Source organism: Hemiscyllium ocellatum, chromosome 45 (genome assembly GCF_020745735.1).
Source record: "Hemiscyllium ocellatum isolate sHemOce1 chromosome 45, sHemOce1.pat.X.cur, whole genome shotgun sequence".
In the NCBI taxonomy this organism is placed as follows: domain Eukaryota; kingdom Metazoa; phylum Chordata; class Chondrichthyes; order Orectolobiformes; family Hemiscylliidae; genus Hemiscyllium; species Hemiscyllium ocellatum.
The window spans coordinates 21,131,451-21,158,057 of NC_083445.1; the positions used below are offsets into that span (position 1 = coordinate 21,131,451).

The window sequence follows — 26,607 nt, forward strand, 5'->3', positions numbered from 1 at the left end:
GTGGTTGGCGGGACGCGCATAGTGTCAGTGTCGCCTGTGAAAGACGGTGAGAGCGGGACGTTAGAGAGCGCGGAAAAAAAAAGCGGGCAGGCCGGAGGAAGGAAGGACGAAACCGTTGGACAGCTGCGGCCGACTATCGAAAGCGACGACAGAGCGGGGTATCGCGTCACGGAACAGGCCGGACACCGAGTCCTTTCTTTACCTTAACAGTCACCTTTCGCCCCCCCTCCCTGGGCGGGGGGCGGCTCCTCCGCCATGGCCAAAGTACAGGTGCTAAATGTGGTAGTCCTGGACAACCCCTCTCCTTTCAACAACCCCTTTCAGTTCGAGATCACCTTCGAGTGTATTGAGGACCTGCCGGATGGTGAGTGGGGGATGGGCGGGTAGGGGATGGCAGCGCCCCCCCGGGCTGTGGCCGGCCTCATCAATGGAGCTGTCAATCAGCGGCTCTGCCGCGCGCGCCTTTCTCTTGTTCGCCATCTCTCAGCTTTTGCTGCTGTTTGTCAGTTGCATCGAGCTATCTTCTTAGTTTCGAATTCTTTTATTTTATTTTGCTTCTGCTGCACTTTCTCTGTACGCCTTTCGTCTGCGTCCTCCTAACTGCTCGCCGTTATTCCGCTCTTTTCCCTCCTTTTTACTTGTAGCAAGTTTTGCATTAAGCTCTCCTTTAATTCTGTTTTTGTTATGCTTTGCTTTTTCACCATCCTCCCCAACCAGATCTACACTTTACTTTTTTAATTTAATGTTTTTCTCCTTTTCCCCTTCCCATTCAGATCTAGAATGGAAAATTATCTATGTGGGCTCTGCAGAGAGTGAGGAGCATGACCAAGTGTTGGACTCTGTTCTGGTGGGACCTGTCCCTGCTGGCCGTCACATGTTTGTGTTTCAGGTACAAGTGGGATGTATTTCCATTTTGTGTTGATGGGGAGAAATGGTATGGTGATGTAGTAATGTATACTCTAGTATTATAATTGCCAACCCCTTCAGTCTCCTTGAGGGCTCTTTTTGGGTAAGTGTCCATCATGCCTAGGGCCTGCATTGCTTTGACTGGCTTGCTTCCAGGTTTGTCTTTCTGATGCTGATTTTCTGGCATTTCTGTTCTTGCAACGTCAGCACCAAGCTGCAGTCAGAACTGGATGTCTTTTCCAGTACTAACAAAAATTTCAGTAAGGTGCTTCACAAGGTTCCCCATAGACTATTAGCAAGATTAGATCTCATGGAATACAGGGTGAATTAGCCATTTGGATACAGAATTGGCTCAAAGGTAGAAGACAGATGGTGGTGGTGGAGGGTTGTTTTTCAGACTGGAGTCTTGTGATCAGTGGAGTGCCACAAGGATTGGTGCTGGGCCCTCTACTTTTTGTCATTTACATAAATGATTTGGATGCAAGCATGATACCAAAATTGGAGGTGTAGTGGACAGTGAAGAGGGTTACCTCACATTACAACATGATCTGGACCAGATGGGCCAATGGACTGAAGTGGCAGATGGAGTTTAATTCAGATAAATGTGAGGTGGTGCATTTGGGAAAGCACATCTTAGCAGGACTTATACACTTAATGGTAAGATCCTAGGCAGTGTTGCTGAACAAAGACCTTGGAGTGCAGGTTCATAGCTCCTTGAAAGTGGAGTCGCAGGTAGATAGGATAGTGAAGAAGGCGTTTGGTATGCTTTCCTTTATTGATCAGAGTATTGAGTACAGGAGTTGGGAGGTCATGTTGCGGCTCTACAGGACATTGGTTAAGCCACTGTTGGAATATTGTGTGCAATTCTGGTCTCCTTCCTATTGGAATGATGATGTTGAACTTGAAAGGGTTCAGAAAAGATTTACAAAGACGTTGCCAGGGTTGGAGGATTTGAACTATGAGGAGAGGCTGAACAGGCTGGGGCTGTTCCCTGAAGTGTCTGAGGCTGAGGGGTGATCTTATTGAGGTTTACAAAATTGAGGGGCATGTATAGGATAAATAGACAAAGTCCTTTCCCTGGGCCGGGGAGTCCAGAACTAGAGGGCATAGGTTTAGGGTGGGAGGGGAAAGATATAAAAGAGACGTAAGGGGTAATGTTTTCGCGCAGAGGGTGGTTTGTGAGTGGGGTAAGCTGCCAGAGGATGTGGTGGAGGCTGGTACAATTGCAATATTTGAGACGTTTGGATGGGTATATGAATAGAAAGGGTTTGGAAGGATATGGGCTGGGTGCTGGCAGGTGGGACTAGATTGGGTTGGGACATCTGGTCGGCATGGATGGGTTGACCGAAGGGTCTGTTTCCATGCTGTACATCTAACTTTACTACGGTATGTAGACTGTCTATTACTACTTAGAAAACATATGAAATATGCCCAAAAGTGAATTATTTGGTCAGACTGCATCCATGGAGAGCAAGCAATCTAATGTTTTGGGTCTAGATGACTTTCCTTCAGAGTTAGTGTGGTGAGGATGGCCTTTATGTATGGCTGGTTGACTGGGTGGGATGGTTGCTGGGGGTAGTGGGTGTAGGGTGCCAGTGAAATAAACCATTCAACTTGTGTTTGGAAATCCACAAACCATTTGGCCATGCTAGGCCTGTTGTATCCCACTGCAATTCCCAGGTCATTTCCTCTGCCCTGAAGCTCTTCAACCATGTCGTGAACTTTCTCCCCACTCCCACCCTCCTCTAGCTTATATCTCCATGCTTCAGGCTCTCTGCCTTTATTCCTGTTGAAGGGCTTTTGCCCAAAACGTCGATTTCGCTGTTGCTTAGATGCTGCCTGAACTGCTGTGTTCTTCCAGCACCACTCATCCAGAATCTGGTTTCCAGCATCTGCAGTCATGGTTTTTACCCTGTTGTATCAGCTTGTTCCTGCCCCACTGAGCTCATTTTCTTTGACCTTGACTCCATCCTTTCTCCTCTAGTCCAGATCCTGTCTACCCGTGTGATGCCCTCCACCATATTGACAATTTCCAGTTCCCTGACCCTAACAGCCCCCTATTGACCAGGGATCTCAAGTTCCCACTAGGATGGCCTGAGAGCTTTCAGCTTCTTCCTCGACCACCGGTCTGAACAATCTGCATTCTCCACCACTCACCTCTGCCCAGCTGAACTTGTTTTCTCACTGATCAATTTCTCTAATTCATTTTCACTTCTGCCAAGTCAAAGGAGTTGCTATGCGCAACTGCATGGGTCCCAGTTATCCTCAGCCTCTTTAAGGGGTATATGGAACAATGCTTGTTCCAGTCTTACACTGGTCTCCTCCCATAACTTCCCAATACATGAGCAACTGCTTTGGTGCCTTTTCTTAATTCCTTTTGCCTTCAGTTTCCACCCATTTCCTTGACCTCTGTCCCCATTCTGGGGAATAAACTGTTCATTGCAAGTCACTGACTCGCAAAGCTACCTTCACTGCAGCATGTCATACCCCACGTCCTGCAAGACTCCATCCCATGCTGCTGACATGGATTGTTGCTTCCATGACTGATTTCCCACCCATTGTAGTTGATAGAACAGTCCCTTGCCCTTTCCCATCACTCAATCTTGGTGTCATCGGCAAACATACTAAGTTTTTCCTATATTCTCATCCAAATTATATAAGTGACAAAAGTGGAACCACTACTGATCCCTGTGGAACACTGCTGATCACAGGCCTCTTGTCTAGAAAACAACCCTCCACCACCACCCTCTGTCTCCTACCATCAAGCTAATGTTTTATCTGATTGACAAACTTTCCCTGAATAATTAGTCTATCATGTTGTGCCTTGTCAAAGGTTTTACCAGAGTCCATGTAAACAATGTCTACTGCTCTGCTCTCATCAATCTTTTTGGTCACTTGCTCAAAAATACTGTTTGAGACACATGATTTCCCTTGCACAAAACCATGCTGACTATCCCTAATCAATCCTTGTCTTTCTAAATACATGTAAATTATGTCTTTCAGAATTGCCTCCAAATGTTGCCCAACAATGTCAGGCTGACATGTCTATGTTCCCAGGCTTCTCCTCGCAGCCTTAAAGGCACAACATAAGCCACCCTGCAGCTCACCCAAGGGTCCCTGCAATTTTCTCCTGGCTTCTTACAACATCCTGGGATATGCTTGATCAAGTCCTAGAAATTTATCCACTTTTGTTTCCAACACTTTCTCTTCTGTAATGTGAACTGTTTCAAGGCATCAATGTTTCAGTTCTCTAGCCTCCACTTCACAACAAAAATTGGCATGAAATATTAACTCCAGATGTAGAGTGGATATTCCAGTCACTTAGTTTTAAACCAAACAGACTTTATTTGCAAAATTACCAAATGAAGCAAACAAGAGAACTGCGTATAGTTTACCTTTACTGATGTGAAAACATTATGTCAACTTAATGATGCTGTTATAAATTTCTGCAACAATCCCCATAAACATACCTTGGCAAAAGTAAAATCAAACGCAGGATCTTACAAGTGAAGTCAGATGAGAGATTCAGCATGGAAGCACCACTTTCCATGCAGCTGTTTCTTTGACGAGCAGCCTCAAACTGACTGCTTGCTCTGAACAGCCATACTGCTAAAACCGAACTAGAGAAAAGCTGAGCTGGGAGCACTGGTCACTCCCCTTTCATGTTTTTAAAAACTTAAGAGCTTCTTCAAGTAGATCAAGCCAGACATTTCAACTGTCTTTTGAAACACTTTTTGAAAAAATCAAGGACAGCACAACCTTGTTAAAGGAGCAGCATTGTCACATGGCACTTAACTGCTCTGAGTACTGGTTAAGCAACTTGGAATTGGGGGTGGGCAATAAATGCTTGCTTAGCCAGTAATGGCAGTTCTCAAATTAAAATTATCCCTACACTGAGCCCATACTTTCCATGTGGTACTTTGTTCTTAAGATTTCCAGAGGATGTTAACAATGCAGTTACACTTCCTTATCTGTTACTACTTGCTTTCTCAAAGTAACTCCTCTGAAAATCAAGGAAGTTGAATGGAAACTTAACTGAGGGCAGATTCAGAGACGAGGGATTTTTGATGTTTCTAATTGAGGGACTCCGATATGGTTCCTGATCAGGTGGCATAGGTTTAATGTAGCTGGCCGGATGCAGCAGAAAGGAGTTAAGAAATGCCTTTTTACCATGAACTGAACAATATTTCTGCAAACCTAATACCCTCTCATGATCTTGGTTGACCTGAAAGTTTGAAGAATGTCTGGATGCTGTTGTCCAGTATCACCAGATTGAATTGTGCACTGCAGCTGTTGTGACTTCCAGCATAAGCTGGATACAATGTGGGGCTTTCTTCAATGTGCTTTTATGCTGGGTTCTCAAATGCACCCTCTAACATCTCTTCAACATTGTTGGTTTTAAGTGAATCTTGGCAAATTGATAATTAATATCAATGAGTGAAAGCTTGTCCTTTTGAGCTTTGAATGCTCTGCCTTGAATTATTTCATGAACAGTATTGTCAGAACTGAAAGATGCTATATTGGAGTATCAACTGAACGAATAAAACTGTTCAGCTGCACATTAACATTGTTAAATGTGATCTGATGTTATGACCTTGCTGATTGTATTCCAGTTACAAAATATGTAAGTGATATTTTTAATAAAATTGGCTGAGGCAGAACCTCATTCCTTTTTATTTCTTTATCCTCATGAATCAGCCTTTGAAAATTGCTGCTGATTACTGGCTGTAATCAGTGGTGCTGCTTAAAACTTTTGCATTAAGATTGTGCTTGTGGTGGTTGTGTAGGACTGGTATCGTGGATAGCTAAATGTGTATACTGCAGGAATTAAGGCTGATCAAATGGTACAATTTTAAGCAATGATGCAACCTATTGCTTATGTTGACTTTTTCAGAGTACTGTGGTTTCTCTCCATATTGCTGAAATTATTTGTCGTATCTCTGATTTTCCACATTAAAAGCTACTGTTGTTTCCAATAGCCTATTAGGAACTGTCATCCAAATTGGATAACTTCATGAAAAGGTTTTCATGTGGGTTCTCGTTCTGTCTTTTCTGCAAACTTCTTTATGTTCAGTAAATGAACATTTTGGATATTTATAGGGCAGGCAGTTGATGCTTGAAGCTTCATCCACTTCAACAGAGGTCTTCCTAGATGATCCTTTTCGATTTGGCAATAGTCTCCCAACGCAACAGAGTTTGACTGCCTAAGTAAACAGAGGCTAAGTGAACAGATAGGAAAGAGTGTTTAATGGTAACATCTGCAAAATCATAAGAAATAGGAACAGGAGAACACTATTCAGCCTGTAGTCTGCTGCACCATTTGATAAGGTCATGGCTGATCTGACATTACTCATACCTACATCCAGCATTTCTCCATAATCCTTGATTCTTTCCTCCAACTGCTCCAAGAATTTCTGTGGGAGCCTTAAATATAACAAGATTATTCACAATCTAGAAGCCAAGGCTACTGTTCTGGGGCACATGTTCAAATTTCTCCACGTCAACTGATGACAGGGCATGTTTGCTACTGACATCGTGTGCAATCTCAGCAGCTCTTGCACACAGTACACTAGACAGTGCAGGTACTCAGGCTATTCACAGTTGCAAATGAGCTGCTCACTTTGTCTTTTCCACTGATTTGAGGCAGTGCCTTGAGGTTTAGGAGAGTTGGGGTGACTAGGATGAGCTTCCCCTCCACTGGTTTTTGTCTATCTCTCCCAGTCTCTCTCTCCGTCTTTCTCCTGTTGCCTGCCTGTGGAAAAGGAGAGCAGCAAGAACAGGTACAGCGGCAACCTCATGGTTCAAGGAATGAACCTTTCCTGAATAGCAGGGTAAGTGCTGAAGGAGTGGCAGCTGAGAGGATGAACCTTTTTAACAGTAACAGAAATGTCTGTTTCCATGCTGTACCCTTCAATCCAACTCGTCCATGCTGACCAGATCCTAAATCAGTCTGGTTCCATTTGCCAGCATTTGGACCATACACCTCCAAATTCTTCTATTTGTATACCCATCCAGGTGCCTTTTAAATGTGTAATTTGACCAGCCTCCAACCTTTCTCTGGCAGTTCATTTCTTACATTCATCACCCTCTGAAAACATTGCCCCTTAGGCTTAATGTGAGGGAACTTGGAAGGCACTTAGCCTTCTAGTTTTGGATTCTCCTACTTTGGAGAAAAGACCTTGACTGTTCACCCTATCCACACCCCTCAGATTTTATAAACCTCTATATGGTCACCCCTCAATCTCTGCCACTCTAGAGAAAATAGCCCCTGTCTATTCAACCTCTCCCATAGTTCAAGCCCTCCAATCCTAGCAACATCCTTGTGAATCTTTACTGAATTCTTTCAAGTTTAACAACATTTTTCTATCGCAAGACCAGAACTAAATACAGTCTTCCTGATGAGCATATGCTCAATGTCTTCTCGGATGCTGCCTGACCAGCTGTGCTTTTCCAGTACCACACTTTTGATTCTCATGTCCACAATCTGTAGTCCTCATTTCTCCTGAACGCAGTGTTCCAGTAGTGGCCTATCCAATATCCTGTACATCTGCAGCATGACCCCCAGTTCCTATATGCAATGCAGTAACCAATAAAGGCAAGTGTACCAAACATTGTCTTCACTACTTTGTCTATCCATGATTTCACTTTCAAGGTCCCTTTGTTCAGCAGCACTCCCCAGACCTTACTTTTAAGTGTATAGAAGTCCTGCTCTGATTTGCCCTGTCAAAATGTAGCACCTTACATGTATCTAGATGAACTCCATCTGCCTCTCCTCAGCACATCTGAGGTAACCTCCTTCACAGTCCACTGCACCTTCAATTTTGATGTCACTGGTAAATTTACTAACCATCCTTCCTATGTTTCTATCCAAATCATTTATATAAATGACAAAAAAAATGAACCTAGCACCGATCACTGTAGCACAGTGCTGGTCATAGGCCTCTAGTCTGAAAAGCTATCCTCAAGCCAATTTTCTATCTAAATAGCTAGTGGTCCAAGTGATCTAATCTTGTTAATCAGTATATCATGTAGAACCTTGTCAAACATCTTACTAAAGTCCAACATTCATTCTGCCTCATTCAATCCCCTTCACTTCAAAAAAAAAACTCAAGTTAGTGAGATGCCATTTCCCATGCGCAAAACCGTGTTGACGATCCCAAGTCAGTCCTTGTTTTTTGAAGTACATGTAAATCCTGTCCTTCAGGATCCCCTCTAACATTGTGCATTGCTGATGTCAGGCTCACTTGTCTATAGTCTGCATTCCTGGTCCTGGATTTCAGTTTGAGACTGGATTTGCTTTCAACTGTTTCATAATTGTCCTTGTTTTGTATGGCTGTTTGCACTGTCGAGTGGTTGTGTTTATAGCATTTTCAGGCAAATTTAAATTCAAATGTCTACATTTGCAAACTGGACAGGAAGGAATAGACAACAAAAGCTGGCCTTACTAGTGATGCCCTTATCTGAAGAGATTTTAAGAGATGTTGGGTTCATGGCCTTTTAAAAATGCAATTTAGTTTTCAAATGTAGCTTACGTCAGCTGTGTATATGTTACTTCAAGCCAAGCAGCTTGTTCGAAGACCATGCCTTGAGGTGGAGGTGTAAAACAGAACTGACTAGATGAGGCAGAGTAGTTTTTCAGAAGAAAATTTAAATACCTCAGGATTTGAATTGTGAAGGACTGTGATCTTGGATAACAAGTTACCTTGTTGGGCTTGTCTTTACAGAAAACAGCTAAGGGTCTGTACTTGAGGATTGGTCAATATTTGCACAGCTTTGAGTTGTATTGATCTAATTGTCATCTCTTCCATATTCCAGGCTGATGCCCCAAATGCAAGCCTCATTCCAGATGCTGATGCAGTTGGTGTCACTGTGGTGCTGATTACCTGCACGTACAGAGATCAAGAGTTTATTCGTGTGGGATATTATGTGAATAATGAATACACTGACCCTGAATTAAAAGAGAACCCACCAATGAAACCTGACTATGCCAAGGTAAGCTTTGCATAAAATTGTGGTCTCCACCTGAGTGAAAAGAGTTGATGCATCAGTCACTCAACCTAATAGTGTTGGTTTAGTTACTTTACCAGCCCTGCAGGCATCTTAAAGCATTTTAATACATCAGATATGCTTAAGTAATGTACCTTGCTGTCTTTATTCCAGAACACACTGGAATATCTATTATCTGAACGAGATGGGCGGGTGCTATTTTGTTTCGGTAATTGATTATTCAGTCAGTTGATTTCCTCTGGGGCTCTTGAGTTTTCTGTGAAGTCTGCTCCCCATTCAGGAGAAGAGGCAAAAGCAGAGTGCGCCTAAGACTCTGCTCCTGTCCCCTCCCCCTGCAGCCGGACTGCTGCTGCCTTTGGGAGTAAATCTACAAATAGCACACAGACACCCTTTTACTGCAACATTTTGACAGGTTCCACCTTTGTCCTATACAGGACAATGTTGGAGAGATTTTCTGGGAAGGTGGGGTAGTGTTCAGGGTACACCCCTGTGTAGAACTCCAGATAAAATGTAGGGAAAGAGGGAGAGCAGGATGTCAGTCATTTGTAGAGGGTGCCTAGGCTGTCCAGGACTGTTTTCAGCAGCATTTCAGTGAGCTGTGTTCATTTTTAATCGAACCTGTAAACAAAAGACGTGATCAGGGTTGAAACAGCTCTTTGACGCAATGTTTGAGATCTCCTTCAGATAATGTAGGTTTCTCTGTTTGTAGACTCCTTTATTATAGACTCCATTATGTCTTTGGTTGATGTGACTCATTTGTCACTTATTGAGGAATCCAGTTCAGATGCGTTCCATCTAGTCTGATTCTCACTTGAACTTCAAAGGCAGCTTTTCAGTATGTTGAGTACTGCAGATGCTTTGAATTCCTATGGAACAGGGAAGGCTGTTTATATTTTTAAAAAATCTACCATTGTCTTCTGTCATTGATCTTCAGTCAATGTCCTCTGGGTCCTTCTAAGGGGAGCCATTTCTGTAGCTGCTGTCGATAAGTTTTTTGCAATTTATTTTCTCATTTGGCCCATCTTACCATTAGTCAGCAATCAGCATGCTAACATTTATTTCATATAGAATCAGCATATCATAAATAACTAGACTATGGAAACCAAATGGCCTGCCTTTTTCTTTTTTCCACCCCATCTCCAAAAGCCATGCTCCCCTCTTCCATCTCTACCTCTGCTTTGCTATAGCCTGTTGCCCAGAATACCCCTATACATCAGTTTCATTTTTCTCAGAACCATATATGCTTCTTTTCCTTTTGGAGCAGAAACCTACGATTGAGAAATTCCTCAAACATGATGCACAAACTTCTATTGCTCTCTTATTATTACTATCTCAGTCCATAGTAATAAATACTACAAGTTTGTATTATTTTCTACCTGTTTAATATGTGTACAGGAATGATAGTAAATAGTCCTGCTGAGCCAGATCTCCGGTTGCCATGATAGTTGTCATCTCCACCTTAATCTTTCATGACACTTCTAGCTTTGGTTTCCTTAAACGTTTTAACCTGTAAATGTTTCTGACCTCATCCAATTTGACCTACAGCGCTAGTCCATCTCAGGGAATGTCAGGGAATCCAAGCCATTGAGGGTGGCAAATATGATGCAGCAAGGTGTGGATGCATTTCAGGTCAGTTGATAACCAGAGCAAATTGAAGTGAAAAGGAAGTAAAACTGAGGAAGAATGCAAAGAGTGGCACTTGATATCAAGTGTAAATTGAATCTTCTACCAGCATATAGATATTCAGGGGCTAATAGAAAATAAAGAACATTACAGTACAGTACAGGCCCTTCGGCCCTCTGCATCGACCTGTGGAACCAATCTGAAACCCATCTAACCTATACTATTCCATTCTTGTCCATATACCTATCCAATGACCATTTGAATGCCCTTAAAGTTGGTGAATCAATGACTGTTGCAGGCAGTGCACTTCACACCCTTACTAAGTGAAGAAATTATTTCTGACCTATATCTATCACCCCTCAATTTAAAGCTGTCCCTTTGTGCTGGCCGTCATCTGATGAAAAAGGTGCTCATTGTCCAACCTATCTAACCCTCCCATCTTCTGTCTCAATTAAGTCACCTCTCAACCATCTTTAACGAAAACAGCATCAATTCCCTCAGCCTTTCCTCGTAAGACCTTCCCTCCAAACCAGATGACATCATAGTAAATCTCCTCTGAACCTTTTCATAAGCTTCCATATTTTTCCTAAATGCACTGACCAGAACTGTGCATGACACTCGACAAGTTTGGCAGTGCCAGAGTTTTGTACAGCTTCAGCATGACCTCATGGTTCTGAATCTCAGTTGACTGATGAAAGCTAATGCACTATATGCCTTAACAACCCTATCAACCTGGGTTGCAACTTTCAAGGATCTAGGTACCTGGGCGCCAAGATCTCTGTTCACTGCACTATCCAGAATCTTACAGTTGGCTCATACTATGCATTCCTGTTACTCCTTGCAAAGTGACTCACCTCACACCTTTCTGCATTAAACTCCATTTGTCACCTCTCAGCCCAACTTTGAAGCTTATCTATATCCCTGTATAATCTACAAGATCCTTCATCACTAGCCACAACTCCATCAACCCTAGTGTCATTCCACAACTCTACTGGCCTTATTGGTAATGGTGGAGTGGGCCCCATAGGGTTCAAAGTGTTATACACGCAAAGCTTTGCTAGGTTTGAATATTTGAGTGAATATGCTGAATAGAAGTGCATTACACAGTGGTGACAAATATTGTAAATGGCATAGCTGGTAATGGATGAGGTGAACTTCTGCAAAATGGATAAGTTGCCAAGTCTGAGTGGCTTGCATTGCAGTTTGCTGGTTGGCATTAGTCTGCTATAGGGTTCCAATGATATCTGGACATGGGAGGGGTTCCATGGCATTGAAAGTGGTAAAGCAATTATTACCCTTGTTTGAGGAGATTCCTAACCTACAGACTGGTCAGATTAATATCAGTAAGTGAATGTTTTGCTGAACTGGCAAATTATTATTCAGTTAGACTAAGCTTAGATTTTGTTTCTTTCTTTCCATGATTTTTCAACTTTAAATAGCACCTTGTTTTTACACTTGGCTTTTAGTGCTTTTATTCCCCTCAAATTTCTTTAAGCAAACTGAGCCCTTATAATAATACTGCAACTCTGGTGGAAGCCCCACTGAACAAAGTTCCAGTAGCCTCAAGTTAAATTCTTGTCAATAAATCTGGCTTTCTTCAGTAACTGAAATATGCTGAGTTATTATTTGAAGTACTGATGATCTGGTGAAGTTTTAAAGCTGTTGTGATTGTGTTCTATGGGTCCATATTGATTTGCTGAATTTGACATCAAATGAACAATGAGGTTTAATTCTGTTTAAATCAACTCAAAAGTTGACAATTAGTGGATTGTTGTGGCATTTTATGCTCCTACCATGGAAGTCGGTTAGTGTAATATCAGTGTCGGTGGAATAATTTATTTTACTACTTCATGATTATTGCTACAGTATTACATGTTCAGGAATACTTCTCATGATTAAGTCTTGCCGTAAAGCAGTGCACCCCCATTAGGGATGATACTGACCAGATGATCTGTTTGTGAAGTGCTGGCTACTCTAATTGCATTTCTGGTCAGTATCTGCTAAGATGGTGATGGTAATGCTACTGCATGTCAAAGAATTCCTGGTCATTGCTTGAAATTTGTGTGGCATGGTTGGCACTTACAACAAAATCCATGTTGTTGAGATCTTCCTTTGTATGGACAAGGACACTTCGATATCTCAAGCTGTGAAAAATGCTGAGTGCCAGACAGATACCAACAAGCATTCCTCCCTCAACCCACTTCGAATGTTATAGCAGTAGGTCTTTTTTGAAGAAAGTGAAGTTAGTTGTGCTGAGGACATTGTGTTGAGGAGCTCTAACGATATTAAGGACTGAAGTCTGAAACACAGCCATCTTCTGTTTAGTTGTGACTCCAATCAGTGAAGTGTTCCCCTTATTCCCATTGGCTCCAGCTTTGCTAGGGCTCAATGCCACTCAAAACCCCTTTGGTCAACTTATCCATACAGATTGTATATCCTAATAATCTAGTCCCATTTGCCAGCATTTGACCCATATCTCTTGAAACACTTCCTATTCATGTACCCATTCAGATGCCTTTTGAATGTTGATTGTGCTCACCTCTGGCAGCTCATTCCCCACACTATCCTCTTGTAAAAGTTGCCTCAGGTCCCTTTTTTAATCTTCCCCTCACCTTAAACCCACTCCCTCTAGTTTGGGACTCCGCAACCCTGGGGAAACTGGGTGGAAGAACAACTCATCCTCTGCCTTGAACCTTACGGCCTTAAGAAAATTCATCAGTTTCCAAATCTCCCCACCCCAGCTCATCCCAGGTACAGCTCCCCCTCTCTCCTGTCCTTTGACCTGACTAACTTGTCCATCTTCCTTCCCACCTACCTGCTCCGCCTTTTCCAGTAACTAATCTCCATCACCACCCACCTGCATCCACCTATTGCCATCCCACCTACCTTTCCACAGCCCCCTATTTACCTTCCTGTATCTGCATGGGTTTTCTTCAGGTGTTCTGCTTTCTTACCACCTGTCCAAAGATATGCAAGTTAGGTGAATGTGCAATTTAGCATGACCTATAGTGTTCAGGGGTGTGTTGGTCAGGGTTAAAAACAATGACTGCAGATGCTGGAAACCAGATTCTGGATTCGTGGTGCTGGAAAGCACAGCAGGTCAGGCAGCATCCGAGGAGCAGGAAAATCGACGTTACGGGCAAAAGCCCTTCATCAGGAATACAGCGCAAATGTTGGGGAATGGGTTTGGGTGGGATAATCTTTGGACGGTCGGTGTGGACTTGTGCCAAACGGCGTGTTTCCACACTAGGCTCTAAAAGCTGTCTTAGCTCTCGCTCTCTCTCCCTCCCCCCCCCCCCCCCCCCCCCCTTGTATGATGCAGTGTTCAAAATGCCTTGGGTAAATACCATGGGATTGAAAACTACAGACCTGCTATACCGATGAGTGTGCTGCCTTGATGTCCAGGGCAATCACTTGCTTCGCACCTGGAATTCAGTTGTTGTTTGGATCAAGGCTGTAATGACATCAGGAGTATTGACCCTTGCAGAAACAACATGGTATCGGTGAGCAAGTTATCCTTTGCAAAGGCTAGTCTCACTGTTGGCAACGCCTTCTCTTGATCAGCAAAGGAATGGTAGATTGATATGGTGGTTATTGATCAGTTGGATTTATCCTGCGTCCTATAGACAGACGGTCATCTGTAATACTGGGTAGCTCTCCGAGTAAAAAGTGAGGTCTGCAGATTCCTGATGAAGGGCTCTGGCCCAAAGCGTCGAATTTTCTGTTCCTTGGACGCTGCCTGACCTGCTGTGCTTTAACCAGCAACACATTTTCAATACTGGGTAGCTGCCCACTGAATAACTTGGCTGGGTGCTAGTTCTGGAGCACATGTTTTCAGTACTTTTGTTGGACCCACGAGAAAGCCAAACCACCTTGAGTCTCTTGGACTAATGTGCTGAGGCTCCTCCAGCATGTTGGGTTATTTGTGGAGTATCCTACTCCTTTTTTTATACTCCATTTGCAACTGGATGTTGCAGGGCTGTAGAGCTTGGGTCTGACCTGTTGGTTGTAGATTTAGTCCTGTCTATTGCATGTTATCTGCAGTTCGGTATGCATGTAGTCATGTGTAGTTTTAGTGTTGGCACCTTTTTTAGGAATGCCTGGTGCTGATGGCTGGCTTGTGACCTGATGATCTAGTCGAGCGTCTGTTTTAAGACTTGGTTAGCTCAGTCAGAGGTCCCCCAACTAGGTATGTTCTGTGCCCTTTGTGCTTCCTCCAAATGGTCTTCAATATATAAACTAATACTTCAGCTGAGGTAGGGACTGATGTGTAATGATCAGTCATGTATGACCTAATGCCATGCGATGTTGACTCTGCACCTCACTGTTCAAAACTCGGCAGGGCATACACTCTAGATGGCATCTAGAGTGTAACCATGCACATGAAATCATATCTTTTTATATACCTTGTAATGGTACTTGATTAGTATCCGGTAGTCTGTTTTGCCACCAGTCCCCAGAAACTGGTATGCAGATCTTTGCAGGGTCAACTGGTTGCTGTCTGCTGTTACCACTACCAAGGTCAATCTGGGTGATTTGTCTGGTTTAATTCCTTTCTTTACACTTGCTGGTATTTTAATGCAACAGAAGCTTGATAGGCCTTTCAGAGGACAATTATTAAGCTCATTGTACATTTGGAGTTATGAGAATAATAAATTTTCCTCCAAGAAATTTAGTGAACAACTTGGGTTTTTATAAAAGTTGCTACATTAGACTAGTGTTCAAATTTCACTTGCCATGATGTGGTTTCTACCCTCTCCCTAGAATCTTAAGACCATAAGACATAGGAGTGGAAGTAAGGCCATTCGGCCCATCGAGTCCACTCCACCATTCAATCATGGCTGATGGGCATTTCAACTCCACTTACCTGCATTCTCCCCGTAGCCCTTAATTCCTTATGACATCAAGAATTTATCAATCTCTGCCTTGAAGACATTTAGTGTCCCGGCCTCCACTCCACTCTGCGGCAATGAATTCCACAGGCCCATCACTCTGGCTGAAGAAATGTCTCCGCATTTCTGTTCTGAATTTACTCCCTCCAATTCTAAGGCTGTGTCCACGGGTCCTAGTCTCCTTGCCTAACGGAAACAATTTCCTAGCGTCCACCCTTTCCAAGTCATGTATTAGCTTGTAAGTTTCTATTAGATCTTCCCTTAATCTTCTAAACTCCAATGAATACAATCCCAGGATCCTCAGCGGTTCCTCGTATGTTAGACCTACCATTCCAGGGATCATCCATGTGAATCTCTGCTGGACATGCTGCAGTGCCAGTATGCCCTTCCTGAGGTGTGGGGACCAAAACTGGACAATACTCCAAATGGGGCCTGACCAAAGCTTTATAAAGTCTCAGTAGCACAACAGTGCTTTTATATTCCAACCCTCTTGAGATAAATGGCAACATTGCATTCGCTTTCCTAATCACCAACTCATCCTGCATGTTTACCTTTAGAGAATCCTCGACTAGCACCTCCAGATCCCTTTGTACTTTGGCTTTACGAATTTTCTCACCACTTAGAAAGTAGTCCGTGCTTGTATTCTTTTTTCCAAAGTGCAAGACCTCGCATTTGCTCACATTGAATTCCATCAGCCATTTCCCGGACCACTCTCCCAAACTGTCTAGCTCCTTCTGCAGCCTCCCCACTTCCTCAGTACTACCTGCATGTCCACCTAACTTTGTATCATCGGCAAACTTCACTAGAATGCCCCCTGTCCCTTGATCCAGATCATTAATATTTAATGTGAATAGCTGTGCCCCCAACACTGAACCCTGCGGGACACCGCTTGTCACTGGCTGCCATTCTGAAAAAGAACCTTTTATCCCAACTCTTTGCCTTCTGTCAGACAGCCAATCCTCAATCCATACCAGTAGCTCACCTCGAACAGCATGGGCCCTCACCTTGCTCAGCAACCTCCTGTGTGGCACCTTATCAAAGGCCTTTTGGAAGTCTAGATAGACCACATCCACTGGGTTTCCCTGGTCTAACCTACTGTCACCTCTTCAAAGAATTCCAGCAGGTTTGTCAGGCACAACCTCCCCTTATTAAATCCATGTTGACTTGTTTTAATCCAACCCTGCTCTTCCAAGAATTTAGAAACCTCATCCTTAATGATGGATTCTAGACTTTTACCAACAACCGAGGTTAGTCTAATTGGCCTATAATTTTCCATCTTTTGTCGTGATCCTTTCTTGAACAAGGGGGTTACAACAGCGATCTTCCAATCATCTGGGACTTTCCCTGACTCCAGTGACTTTTTGAAAGATCTCGACCAACGCCTCCGTTATTCCCTCAGCCATCTTCCTCCGAACTCTAGGATGTAGCCCATCGGGGCCAGGAGATTTATCAATTTTAAGACCTTTTAGCTTTTCTAGCACTTTCTCTTTTGTAATGGCAACCATACTCAACTCAGCTCCCGACGCCCTTTAATTGTTGGGATATTACTCATGTCTTCCACTGTGAAGACTGACGCAAAGTACTTGTAAAGTTTTCCTTCTATTTCCTTATGTCCTATCACTAGGCTTCCAGCATCCGTTTGAAGTGGCCCAATGTCTACTCTTACCTGTTGTTTGTTTCTTATGTAATTTGCCTGTGGTTCTGGATTAATGTCAAGTGACTTGCCCATTTCTGTTATAACCTTGCCTAAATTAACCAGGACAGTCTCTAAATTGAATCCTAGAATGTTTACAGTCTTTAGCTCTTAACAAAAAGTGGATAGATTAAGTCATAGCATTTAGCATATTTTCCCCACTGTCAGATGGTGTTTTGGCTTCTCAGCCACTGAATTTTTCTTTGTCCACATGTTGGCTTTTTCATTGTCAATCACTTCAAACTTGTGGCTTCTGACTGATCCTTCTATCTGTTTGTATTCTGCATAATTCAGACTATCAAATCTACTGTTTTCACTCTTAGGATAGCAACCACATTATCTATCTATCTATCTATCTATCCATAACCTGATACTGTACTGTAACCATGCTGGGGGTAAATCTTCTGTAGCCGTTTGAAATTAAGATGTCTGGAATTTAGCACTTAATCGGAAAGATGCTTCAGATTGTGTAGCGCTAATGTTAATCTTGTTTTTTGAGCATAAATCTAGCCTGGTGTGCTAAATGTCATTGCTTTGCTACTGGCTAATGATGTCAATTTAAGGTTTTTGGCAGTGACACTTTCTCAATATCTAGCCCTAACTTTAATCTAGGTCCCTATGTGCTACTGATCCATAGGACTTTTGTAGTTTCAATTAAATTGAAACCTTCAGTTTAAATTGTGTAGTTGCTACCCTTGAGGAGGAATTTTAAGGTTTCCAGTAAAAGGGCAGTTTGAAAACTAGCCAGAACTAAATTGATTGTGACCCAGCTAGCCCCATTTGTGGGTGTGTACTTAAGTAGCTAATGTAGTGTGACTTAGGCTTTGAGTGCAACTTGCAGGTGAGTGCTGAAGCCTCTTGAGGTTCATTGGTATTCTTCCCTTTAAGTCAGGAAGTCTTGGCTCAATCCAAGCTGCTGGAGTGTCAAGATCTGCACAGGTAGATTAAACATCTGTGGAAAGTGGCTCTAGGACTTGAGCAGAGGAAAAAGTTATTTTAGCTGCTTTTGCCTAAACAAAGCAGCAGAATGGATATTTCTAATCTTGAAAATAAAAGTAAGGTTTTAGTTTTGTTTTCTCTTCTCTCATGCCTAAAACTATACTTCAAGGGTTTTAGTAGTGTAAAAGTTGAAGAATTTATATTAATACTAATGTAATTAAGATGATGGCAGGGCAGGTGATGTGATGCTGCTTCAATGGGGGAGCTGCTGGACATGGACGATCCAGGATGAATCTGTCTATAGCAGGTCTCTGCAGTTCAAGTAAATTTGGATCAGTGTTGAGAAGCTGGAGTTGAGCTGCATCAATTGTGCCATGTTAGGGGGCTTGTCACAACCCTCTAGTTGTTCTTTTGAATTTGGTTGGAGCAGGGATGGGAGGATGTCTGCAGATAAGCAGGTATGGAGACTCGAGGGATAGCTGTTACAGAGCCTTGGCCTTTGCAATTGTGCCAGCAGTTGAGATTCTTGCAAGCTGTGGACAAGTAAACTCTCCATGGCATGGCACAAGGAGCTGTTCAAGTGGAAGGGGAAATAGGAGAGAGACTATCATGAGAACAATATGGCTTTGTGGGGGAGGAGGGAATACATACAGTTGACTAGTTGACCCACAGATGTTGCCTGGTGTGAGGGTTAAGAACACTTGAGGACTGGAGATGTACTTGGGTTGGGAGGTGAACTGATTGCTGGGCCAGAGTCCTGGTAAATGGAATAATTAGTGCTGTAGAGAGCTTTTGAACAAATGGAGAGGCACAAGGAAGACTCTTGGGGATATGTAGGTTCAAAAGCAAGGGATGTGGCCTTATTAGATTCCCTACAGTGTGGAAACAGGCCATTTGGCCCAATTAGTCCACACCGACCCTCTGAAGAGTAACCCACCCAGACCCATTTCCCTCTGACTAATGCAACCCAACACTACAGGCAATTTAGCATGACCAATTCACCTAACCTGCACATCTTTGGACTGTGGGAGGAAACTGGAGCACCCGGAGGAAACCCACACAGACACGGGGAGAATGTGCAAACTCCACCCACAGTTGCCCGAGGCTGGAATTGAACCCAAGGCCCTGGTGCTGTGAGGCAGTAGTGCTGACCACTATGCCACTGCTGTCCATTAAAAGTCTGACTTTAATGTGCCTTTCATGAATACCTTAGTGCTCTCCAGTCAATAGATCTTCTAAGGGTTATTGCTGTTGTAATGCTGAAAACATGGTAGCTTCAAGAAATTCTATTTCTTGCAAGCAATTGAGTAAGATATAGTTGTGATTTATCAATGTGGAACTTGAGCATTTGACTCCCCTTTTGGATTCAATGAAACAGAGCTTTAACTAGAATAATTGTAACTGTTCTGACTAATCTCATGAAAAGAAAATTCCATGCTTTTGAAAATACTTTCCTATCCAGGTATTAACATTTTAACACTAGTCTGTGTGTGGAGCTAAAAGCAATCATCAGTTGCAAATGGTTTTTTGGGTTGAAACAGTGTTGTCATTGATTTCATGGTATTTCAAGCAGTGTGGGGAATTTGGAAGGAGGATTGGGAACTCTGAAGATGGATGCAGAGGGACCTCTGTCAAGTTGGAATGCTGAGGTACAAAACTGCTTTTTATGCAGCTCATGGATAGGTGTCTTACATACAAAAATAAATTTGCTAACATTTCTCACCTGAGAGAACTTGATGGCATTAGTCAAAATATTAGCATATCAAGAAAAATCTAGAAAATGGTATTCTGAGAGCAAATAGAATGTAATGCTGAAGGATTTGTGTGTATTCAAGCATCTATTGTGGTAATAGTCATAGATGTACAACATGGAAACAGACCCTTTGGTCCAACATGCCCATGCCAAACATGTTAAATTAATCTTTGTATTTGCCAGCACTTGGCTCATATCTGTCTAAACTCTTCCTTTATATAGACACCTATCCAGATACCTTTTAAAATATCTTTTTAAAAGCTTCCACCGCTTCCTCTGGCAGCTCATTCCATATACACACACCACCTTCCATGAAAAAGATGCCCCTTAGGTCCCTTTAAAATCTTTCTCCTCTCACCCTAAACCTATGCCCCCTCGCTCTGGACTCTCCCACTCCAGGGAAAACGCCATCTATTTACCCTATCCATGTTTCACGATTTATTAAATATCGAAGGTCACCCCTCTGCCTCTGACACTCCTTGGAAAACTGACCTAGCCTATTCAACCTCTCCCTTTAGCTCAAACAATTGAGGGAATTGGCATCAGGGCCCACTTAATATGAGCCTTTGGGCTAACCATCATATCCCACACTCAAAGCCTAAACCATCCAAAAACAATAGGATTTGCAATAGGATTAACTATAACCCTAACCTGCTTAACAGTGAGCCTACCCACTGTTGAATGGGTGCCAGCCTTAGTGAGTTAAAAACCGTCAATTATGTATTTTGGGAAAGCAAAACTTAGCAGGACTTCTACACTTGACGGTAAAGTCCTAGGGAGTGTTGCTGAACAAAGACCTTGGAGTTAGGGTTCGTAGCGCCTTGAAAGTAGAGTCGCAGATAGATAGGATAGTGAAGAAGGCATTTGGTATGCTTTCCTTTATTGGTCAGAATATTGAGTACAGGAATTGGGAGTTATGTTGTGACTGTATAGGACTGTATTCTAAAGGCCACCTTTGGAATATTGAGTGCAATTCTGGTCTTTCCTATTGGAAGGATGTTATGAAGCTTGAAAGGGTTCAGAAAAGATTTAAAGGATGTTGCCAGGGTTGGAGGATTTGAGCTGCAGGGAGAGGTTGAATAGCCTAGGCCTGTTTTCCCTAGAGTGTCAGGGGCTGAGGGGTGAACTTAGAGGTTTACAAAATTGAGGGCCACTGCTGCCTCAGTACCAGGGTCCCAGGTTCAGTTCCAGCTTTGGCTCTGTGTGGAGCTTGCACTTTCTCCCTGTGTCTGTGTAGGTTTCCTCCTACAGTTCAAAGATGTACAGGCCAGGTGAATTGGCCATGTTACATTGCCCGTAGTGCTAGGTGCATTAGTTAGAGGGAAATGGGTCTGGGTGGGTAACTCTTCGGTGGATCGGTGTGGACTGGTTGGGCCGAAGGGCCTGTTTCCACACTCTAGGGAATCTGATCTAATGTGTGCAGGATGGTTTCCTGACACATTGTTGACAGGGGCAAGGCCTCATTGGATTTGGTACTGGATAATGAATGCGGCCAGGTGCTAGATTTGGACCTAGTTGAGCACTTCGGTGATCGTGACCACAATTCATTTATATTTACTCTAGCGATGGAAAGGGACTGGTATATACTGCAGGGCAAAGAGTTATAAATGGGGGAAAGGCAATTATGGTATGATTAGGCAAGATTTAGGATGCATAGGATGGGGAAGGAAACTGCACTGGGTGAGCACAATTGAAATAAGCTAATTCAAGGAATAGCTACCAAGTGTGTACCTGTCAGGCAGGGAGGAAGTTGTTGAGCGAGGGAGCCATGGTTTACTAAAGTTGAATTTCTTGTCAAGAGGAAGAAAGTGGCTTATGTTGGATGAGATGTGAAGGCTCAAATAGGGTGCTTGAGTTAGTTAGCAGGAAAGACTTGAAGAAAGCTAAGAGCCAGGAGGGCACATGAGAAGTCATTGGTGGATAGGATCAAGGAAAACCCTCAAACTTCCTAAAGGTATATCAGGAGTAAAAGAATGACTAGAGTAAGATTAGCACCAATCAAGGATAGTAGTGGGAAGTTTTGCGTGGAGTCAGGAGATGAGGGAAGTGCTAAATGAACATTTGTCTTTTTCCAATGTGAATACTGACAATGTTGAAAATACTGAAGTACAGGCTACTTGATGAGATGGGGTTGAGGTTCACAAGGAGGCGTTAGCAATTCCGGGAAGTGTGAAAATAGATAAGTCCCCTGGGCTGGGTGGGATTTATCCTAGCATTCTCTGGGAAGCCAGGGAGCAGATTGCTGAGCCTTTGGCTTCGATCTTTGTTGTCAATGTCTACAGGAATAATGCCAGAAGACTGGAGGATAGCAAATGTTTTCTTCCTTTAAGGGGAGTAGAGACAGCCCTGGTATTATAGATCAGTGAGCCTGCCTTCAGTTGTAAATAAAGTGTTGGAAAAGGTTATAAAAGATAGGATTTATAATCTTTGAGAAAGGAATAACTTGATTGGGGATAGTTAAGTTATGTGAAGGGTAGGTAGTGTCTCAAACCTTAGTTCTTTGAAAAGGTGACCAAACAGGTGGATGAGGTATTGGCTCATCTGATCAAGATCCTCTTCTAATCTAAGATAGTCGCCTTTGCTGTCCACTATAATCCGGTTTTGGTGTCATCTGCGAGCTTGCTAACTCAACCTTTTATGCTCACACCCAAGTCATATAAATGAAATAGTGGCCCCAGCACTGATCCTACTGGCACTCCACTGGTTACAGGCCTCCAGTCTGAAAAACAACCCTCCACAACCACTTTGACTTTTACCCTTCTCTGGCTCCCTTTCTGTCCTTCCTGTAGCATTTGTGTCCTGGGACATTAGGCTGCCAGTCTTGTCCATCTGAGTCATGTTTCTGTAATTGCGATGATATCCCAGTTCCAGATTCCTAACCATGCCTGAGGTCATCTGCCTTCCCTGTTAGGTCTCTTGCATTGAAATAAATGCAGTTTAATTCCAGTTCTACTTGTTCTCTGCTTTGTCTCTGCCTGCCCTGACTTGTTTGTTTTGAGTTGCTTATTTTCTCAACTGTACCAGTCTCAGATGTGGTCTTTCCTCAATATCTCCCTGGATCCTACTCCTCACTAGTTCAAATCCCCCAGAACAGCTCTAGCAAATCTCCCTGCCAGTCCTCTTCCAACTTAAGTCCAATCCATCCTACTTGTACAGATCAGTTCTACCCCAGAAGAGATTCCAATAATCCAAGAATGTGATTCCTTCTCCCATACACCAGCTCCTCAGCAATGCATTCATTTGTTCTATCTTCCTATTCCTACCCTGCTTAGCTTGTAGCACCAGGAGTAATCCATATATTACTACTCTCTGGCCTGCTTTTTAAATTCCTGCCTAACGCTATCTATATTCTCCCTTCAGAATCTCTTCCTTTCCCTTCTGTGTCGTTGGTTAATTTGTACAGTGACCTCCTATTGGGCCCTCTCCCCCTTAAGAACATTGCATCCCCTGAGACATCCTTGATCCTGGCACCGGGGAGGCAACACACCATTCTGATTTTTTGCTGCTGGCCACAAATGTCTGTCTGTGGCTTGGGCTGGAGTCCCCTAACACTGTCTTTTAGAATCTGTCTTTTGCATTAGAGCCAGTCTCGATACAAGAAATTTGGCTGTTCATTCTTCATGTCATAGATTCCTGCACTACCTGCCTACCTCTCTTACCTTTCCTGGAATTGACCCACCTATCTGACTGTCTCTTTGGCTTTTCTCCCTACCTATAACTGCCATTTAATAATACTTAATGGCTTATATTTTTAAGTTCAATCAAGAGGCATACATCAGAATAGGCTCTTTACTCCGGGGCGTGGAGTGGCCTGCCTGTCATTGGACAGGCATATAGATGAAAATGAAATTGTGTAGGATAGATAGGCTTCAGATTGGTTTTGCAGATTGGTGCAACATTGAGGGCTGAAGGGCCTATGCTGTGCTGTTATGTTCTAAGTTTCATAGTATACCCCTGGGGAGAGCACTATTGCACACAATATTCCAAAAGTTACCTGAACAATGTCCTGTACAGCTGCAACATTACCTCCAACTGCTATACTCAATGCTCTGACCAATATAGGAAAGTACACCAAATGCTGCCTTCACTATTCTATCTAGTGATACCTAGAATGTTGTTGGAAGTAGCAGAGTCTGCAAACATTAAAACGGGCAGCAAATAGGGTTAAGTGAAAAATGAAACTAATGGTTCTTCACCATTGGGAACAAAATTTAATGAATTAACAGCACATAGGTGATTTTACAGCTACTGTAGAGACCTGGTTACAAAGAGATCAAAGCTGGGAACTAAATATTTAAAGTTGTGACTTTTCAACCATTAACTTCTGCCCCTAAGAAGGAAATAAACAATAGCAATCACTCTAATGTGGCTAAAAATGGGTGAGTATACTGGACTTGATGGATTCCATCAAATGTTTGAAGGAGGTAGCTACAATAAATGTAATCGTAATCTTCCAAAGTTTCTTTTCCTCTGGAAAAGGCTCAGAGCATTGAAAACTGCCAAAGTTAACACTTTCCTCAAGAGGAGGAGAGACAAACAACTGGCATCATAGGCCAATCTGTCATTAGCAAATGTCAGCATCTGTTAGAGTAGAATGTTTTAGAAATGCATAATTTAATTAAGCAGTCACCAAGGGGAAATTATGCCTGAAAATTGTTGAGTTAACAAGCAAGATTGATAAAGGATAAGAAGTGATGCAAATTATTTGGATTTCCAAAAGTATAATGTTCTACACAAGCAACTTGGATAAGAGCCCAGTGTGAGGGCTAACAGCATGGCTAGGAGTAACTAACTGAAAAAAGACATTGGGGTAAAGGGGACATTTTCGGGGTGGAAATCCCGATTAGAGTGCTACATGGACCAGTTGGCCAGTTATTTACAGAGTGATGTCTTGGATGAAGGAAGTGAATGTACTATTGTCAAGTTTACAGGTGATGTAAATAGGTGAGAAGGCAAGTGGGGAGGATGACAACTGGTTAAGCAACTGGCCCAAAACTGGCAAATATCATAAATAATATTGCCGAAAGCTGCCGTACAGATTTTTTGTAGATCAGTTATTGCACAAATCCTGATGGTAATGGGAAAGACAGGTGGAATGGTCTTCCTTTCAAAGGAAATGGGAGTACTAAAATATTTGGACAGGGTGATCAGTTCACAGATAGAATACTGTACAGTTTTTTGGTCCTGTTTTATCCAGGACTTACTGATGTGGGGGCAATATACAGACGGTTCATGGGTTTGATCTTGGCTATGGAAGGATTTTTGTGAATGAGTTGGGCTTTTGCTCATTTTAGAATGAGGTGACTTTATTTGAAACAATTCAGTTCTTTGGCTAACAGGGAAAGTGTTGGATTGTTGTTCCCAGTTGGAGGAGAATCTCAGACCAGAGGACATGATCTGACTAGAGATTCCCCATTTAAGAGCAATGCAGAATTTCATCTATAGCGTAGTGAATTTGTGGAATTTTGTTTTACTGCAGAGGGTTGTTAGGGTTGGGTCATTAAGGATGTTCAAGGCTGAGTTGGTTTAACAAGGAATCTAGGGAATTAGTGGGTAAGACAAACAAGTTGATTCAGATTAGTCATGGTCCTATTAAATGGTGTACTCTTATTGGGCAAAATGGTTCGCTGCTATATCTCATGCTTTTTCACTATTTAATTTAGTGTCTTACATAGGTCTGAAATGTGACCTGCAGTTAATTCTGTCCTCTTGCTCCTTTTCAGCTCCAGCGAAATATTTTGGCCTCCAATCCACGAGTTACCAGGTTCCACATCAACTGGGAGTGCACTGGAGAAAAAATGGAAGATATTGAGAATGTTGACCCAAGTTCAAATGCAATGCTTCCTCCTACCTGTACACCGCTGAAAGGACTTGGAGCAGGAAGTGCCCTGAGTATTGTTCCAGAGAACTCTATGGATTGCATGTGAAACCTGCCAGTGAATAAGGATGACAGTGGATGAAATGTTCTTTTGTATCAGGGTTTGCTAGCTTTTGGAGTTAATTCAATGGAGTATTTAAGTCAAACTTCAATACCCCCAGAGGTGGTATTGTCTACAGGGGTCAGGGAGTGGTATGGATTCGAGGCCATGGTATTGCCATTCATGGCACTGGGCCAGATACATTGATTACATTCAGCTGGTTGCTTTTGCCCAAAGGGAGCAATAATGCTTTTTACTGGTAAATATTCTGGGATTGCAAAGCCAGTTGGTGCCTATGAGTGTTGAACTACAGAATGTATTTGTAGGAGTTTTGTTTATTGTGTAGTAAGTCCATAAATTCTGGGTGGGGGGGGTGGACAAGTCTTGTTTGTGTTGAATGTGATGTTTTTCTGTTCAATGCCTGTTCAAAAATAACCCCAAGAACTGGTCACTGTCGAAACTTCAGCTGGCTATGCAGTTATGGTCAGTAATTCGTCCCCTAACTTGTAGCCTCAGCAACAATTTGGGAGCTGTTTTGTGGAGGAACCAGACTCACCAGTCTAACGTACCATCAATCCAGCAGTGCTATCATATAACCCAAGCTGGAAGTTTAACACTTTTTGAACCCTGGCTGTCTGGCATAATTCAAGTTCAATGAAAAACTTTTTTGTAACTTTTAATATTGTACTTTGTAAATCGTGATCCAAACCTACCTGCATCCAGTACGTGGGAGAGGTCGATTAAAAAGTTGAAATCAATATAAGCTTTATAAAGCAACAGCATTGGTGGTTTTGAAAACTGCAGCCATTTTTATAAGTGTTAGCTGTGTAGAATTGTATTGTCTTGCTTTGTCTGAATAAAAGCACTTGTAAATGC

The 26,607-nt window shown here is 42.7% G+C and overlaps 1 protein-coding gene across 1 annotated transcript; it reads left to right on the forward strand.

Annotated features, from left to right (window-relative positions):
• asf1bb (anti-silencing function 1Bb histone chaperone) lies at nucleotides 1-26,607 on the forward strand. The gene is made up of 4 exons (XM_060855199.1): nucleotides 1-364; nucleotides 774-889; nucleotides 8,722-8,898; nucleotides 25,537-26,607. The coding sequence occupies exons 1-4, from the start codon at nucleotides 256-258 to the stop codon at nucleotides 25,738-25,740; spliced, it is 606 nt and encodes a 201-aa protein (XP_060711182.1). The 5' UTR covers nucleotides 1-255; the 3' UTR covers nucleotides 25,741-26,607.

Excerpts from the sequence above, each read along its gene's own strand:
- asf1bb (XM_060855199.1), top strand. The coding sequence starts at position 256 with ATGGCCAAAGTACAGGTGCTAAATGTGGTAGTCCTGGACAACCCCTCT. Across the intron at positions 890-8,721 it reads GTCACATGTTTGTGTTTCAG|GCTGATGCCCCAAATGCAAG; the intron begins GTACAAGTGGGA and ends TCCATATTCCAG. Across the intron at positions 8,899-25,536 it reads TGAAACCTGACTATGCCAAG|CTCCAGCGAAATATTTTGGC; the intron begins GTAAGCTTTGCA and ends GCTCCTTTTCAG.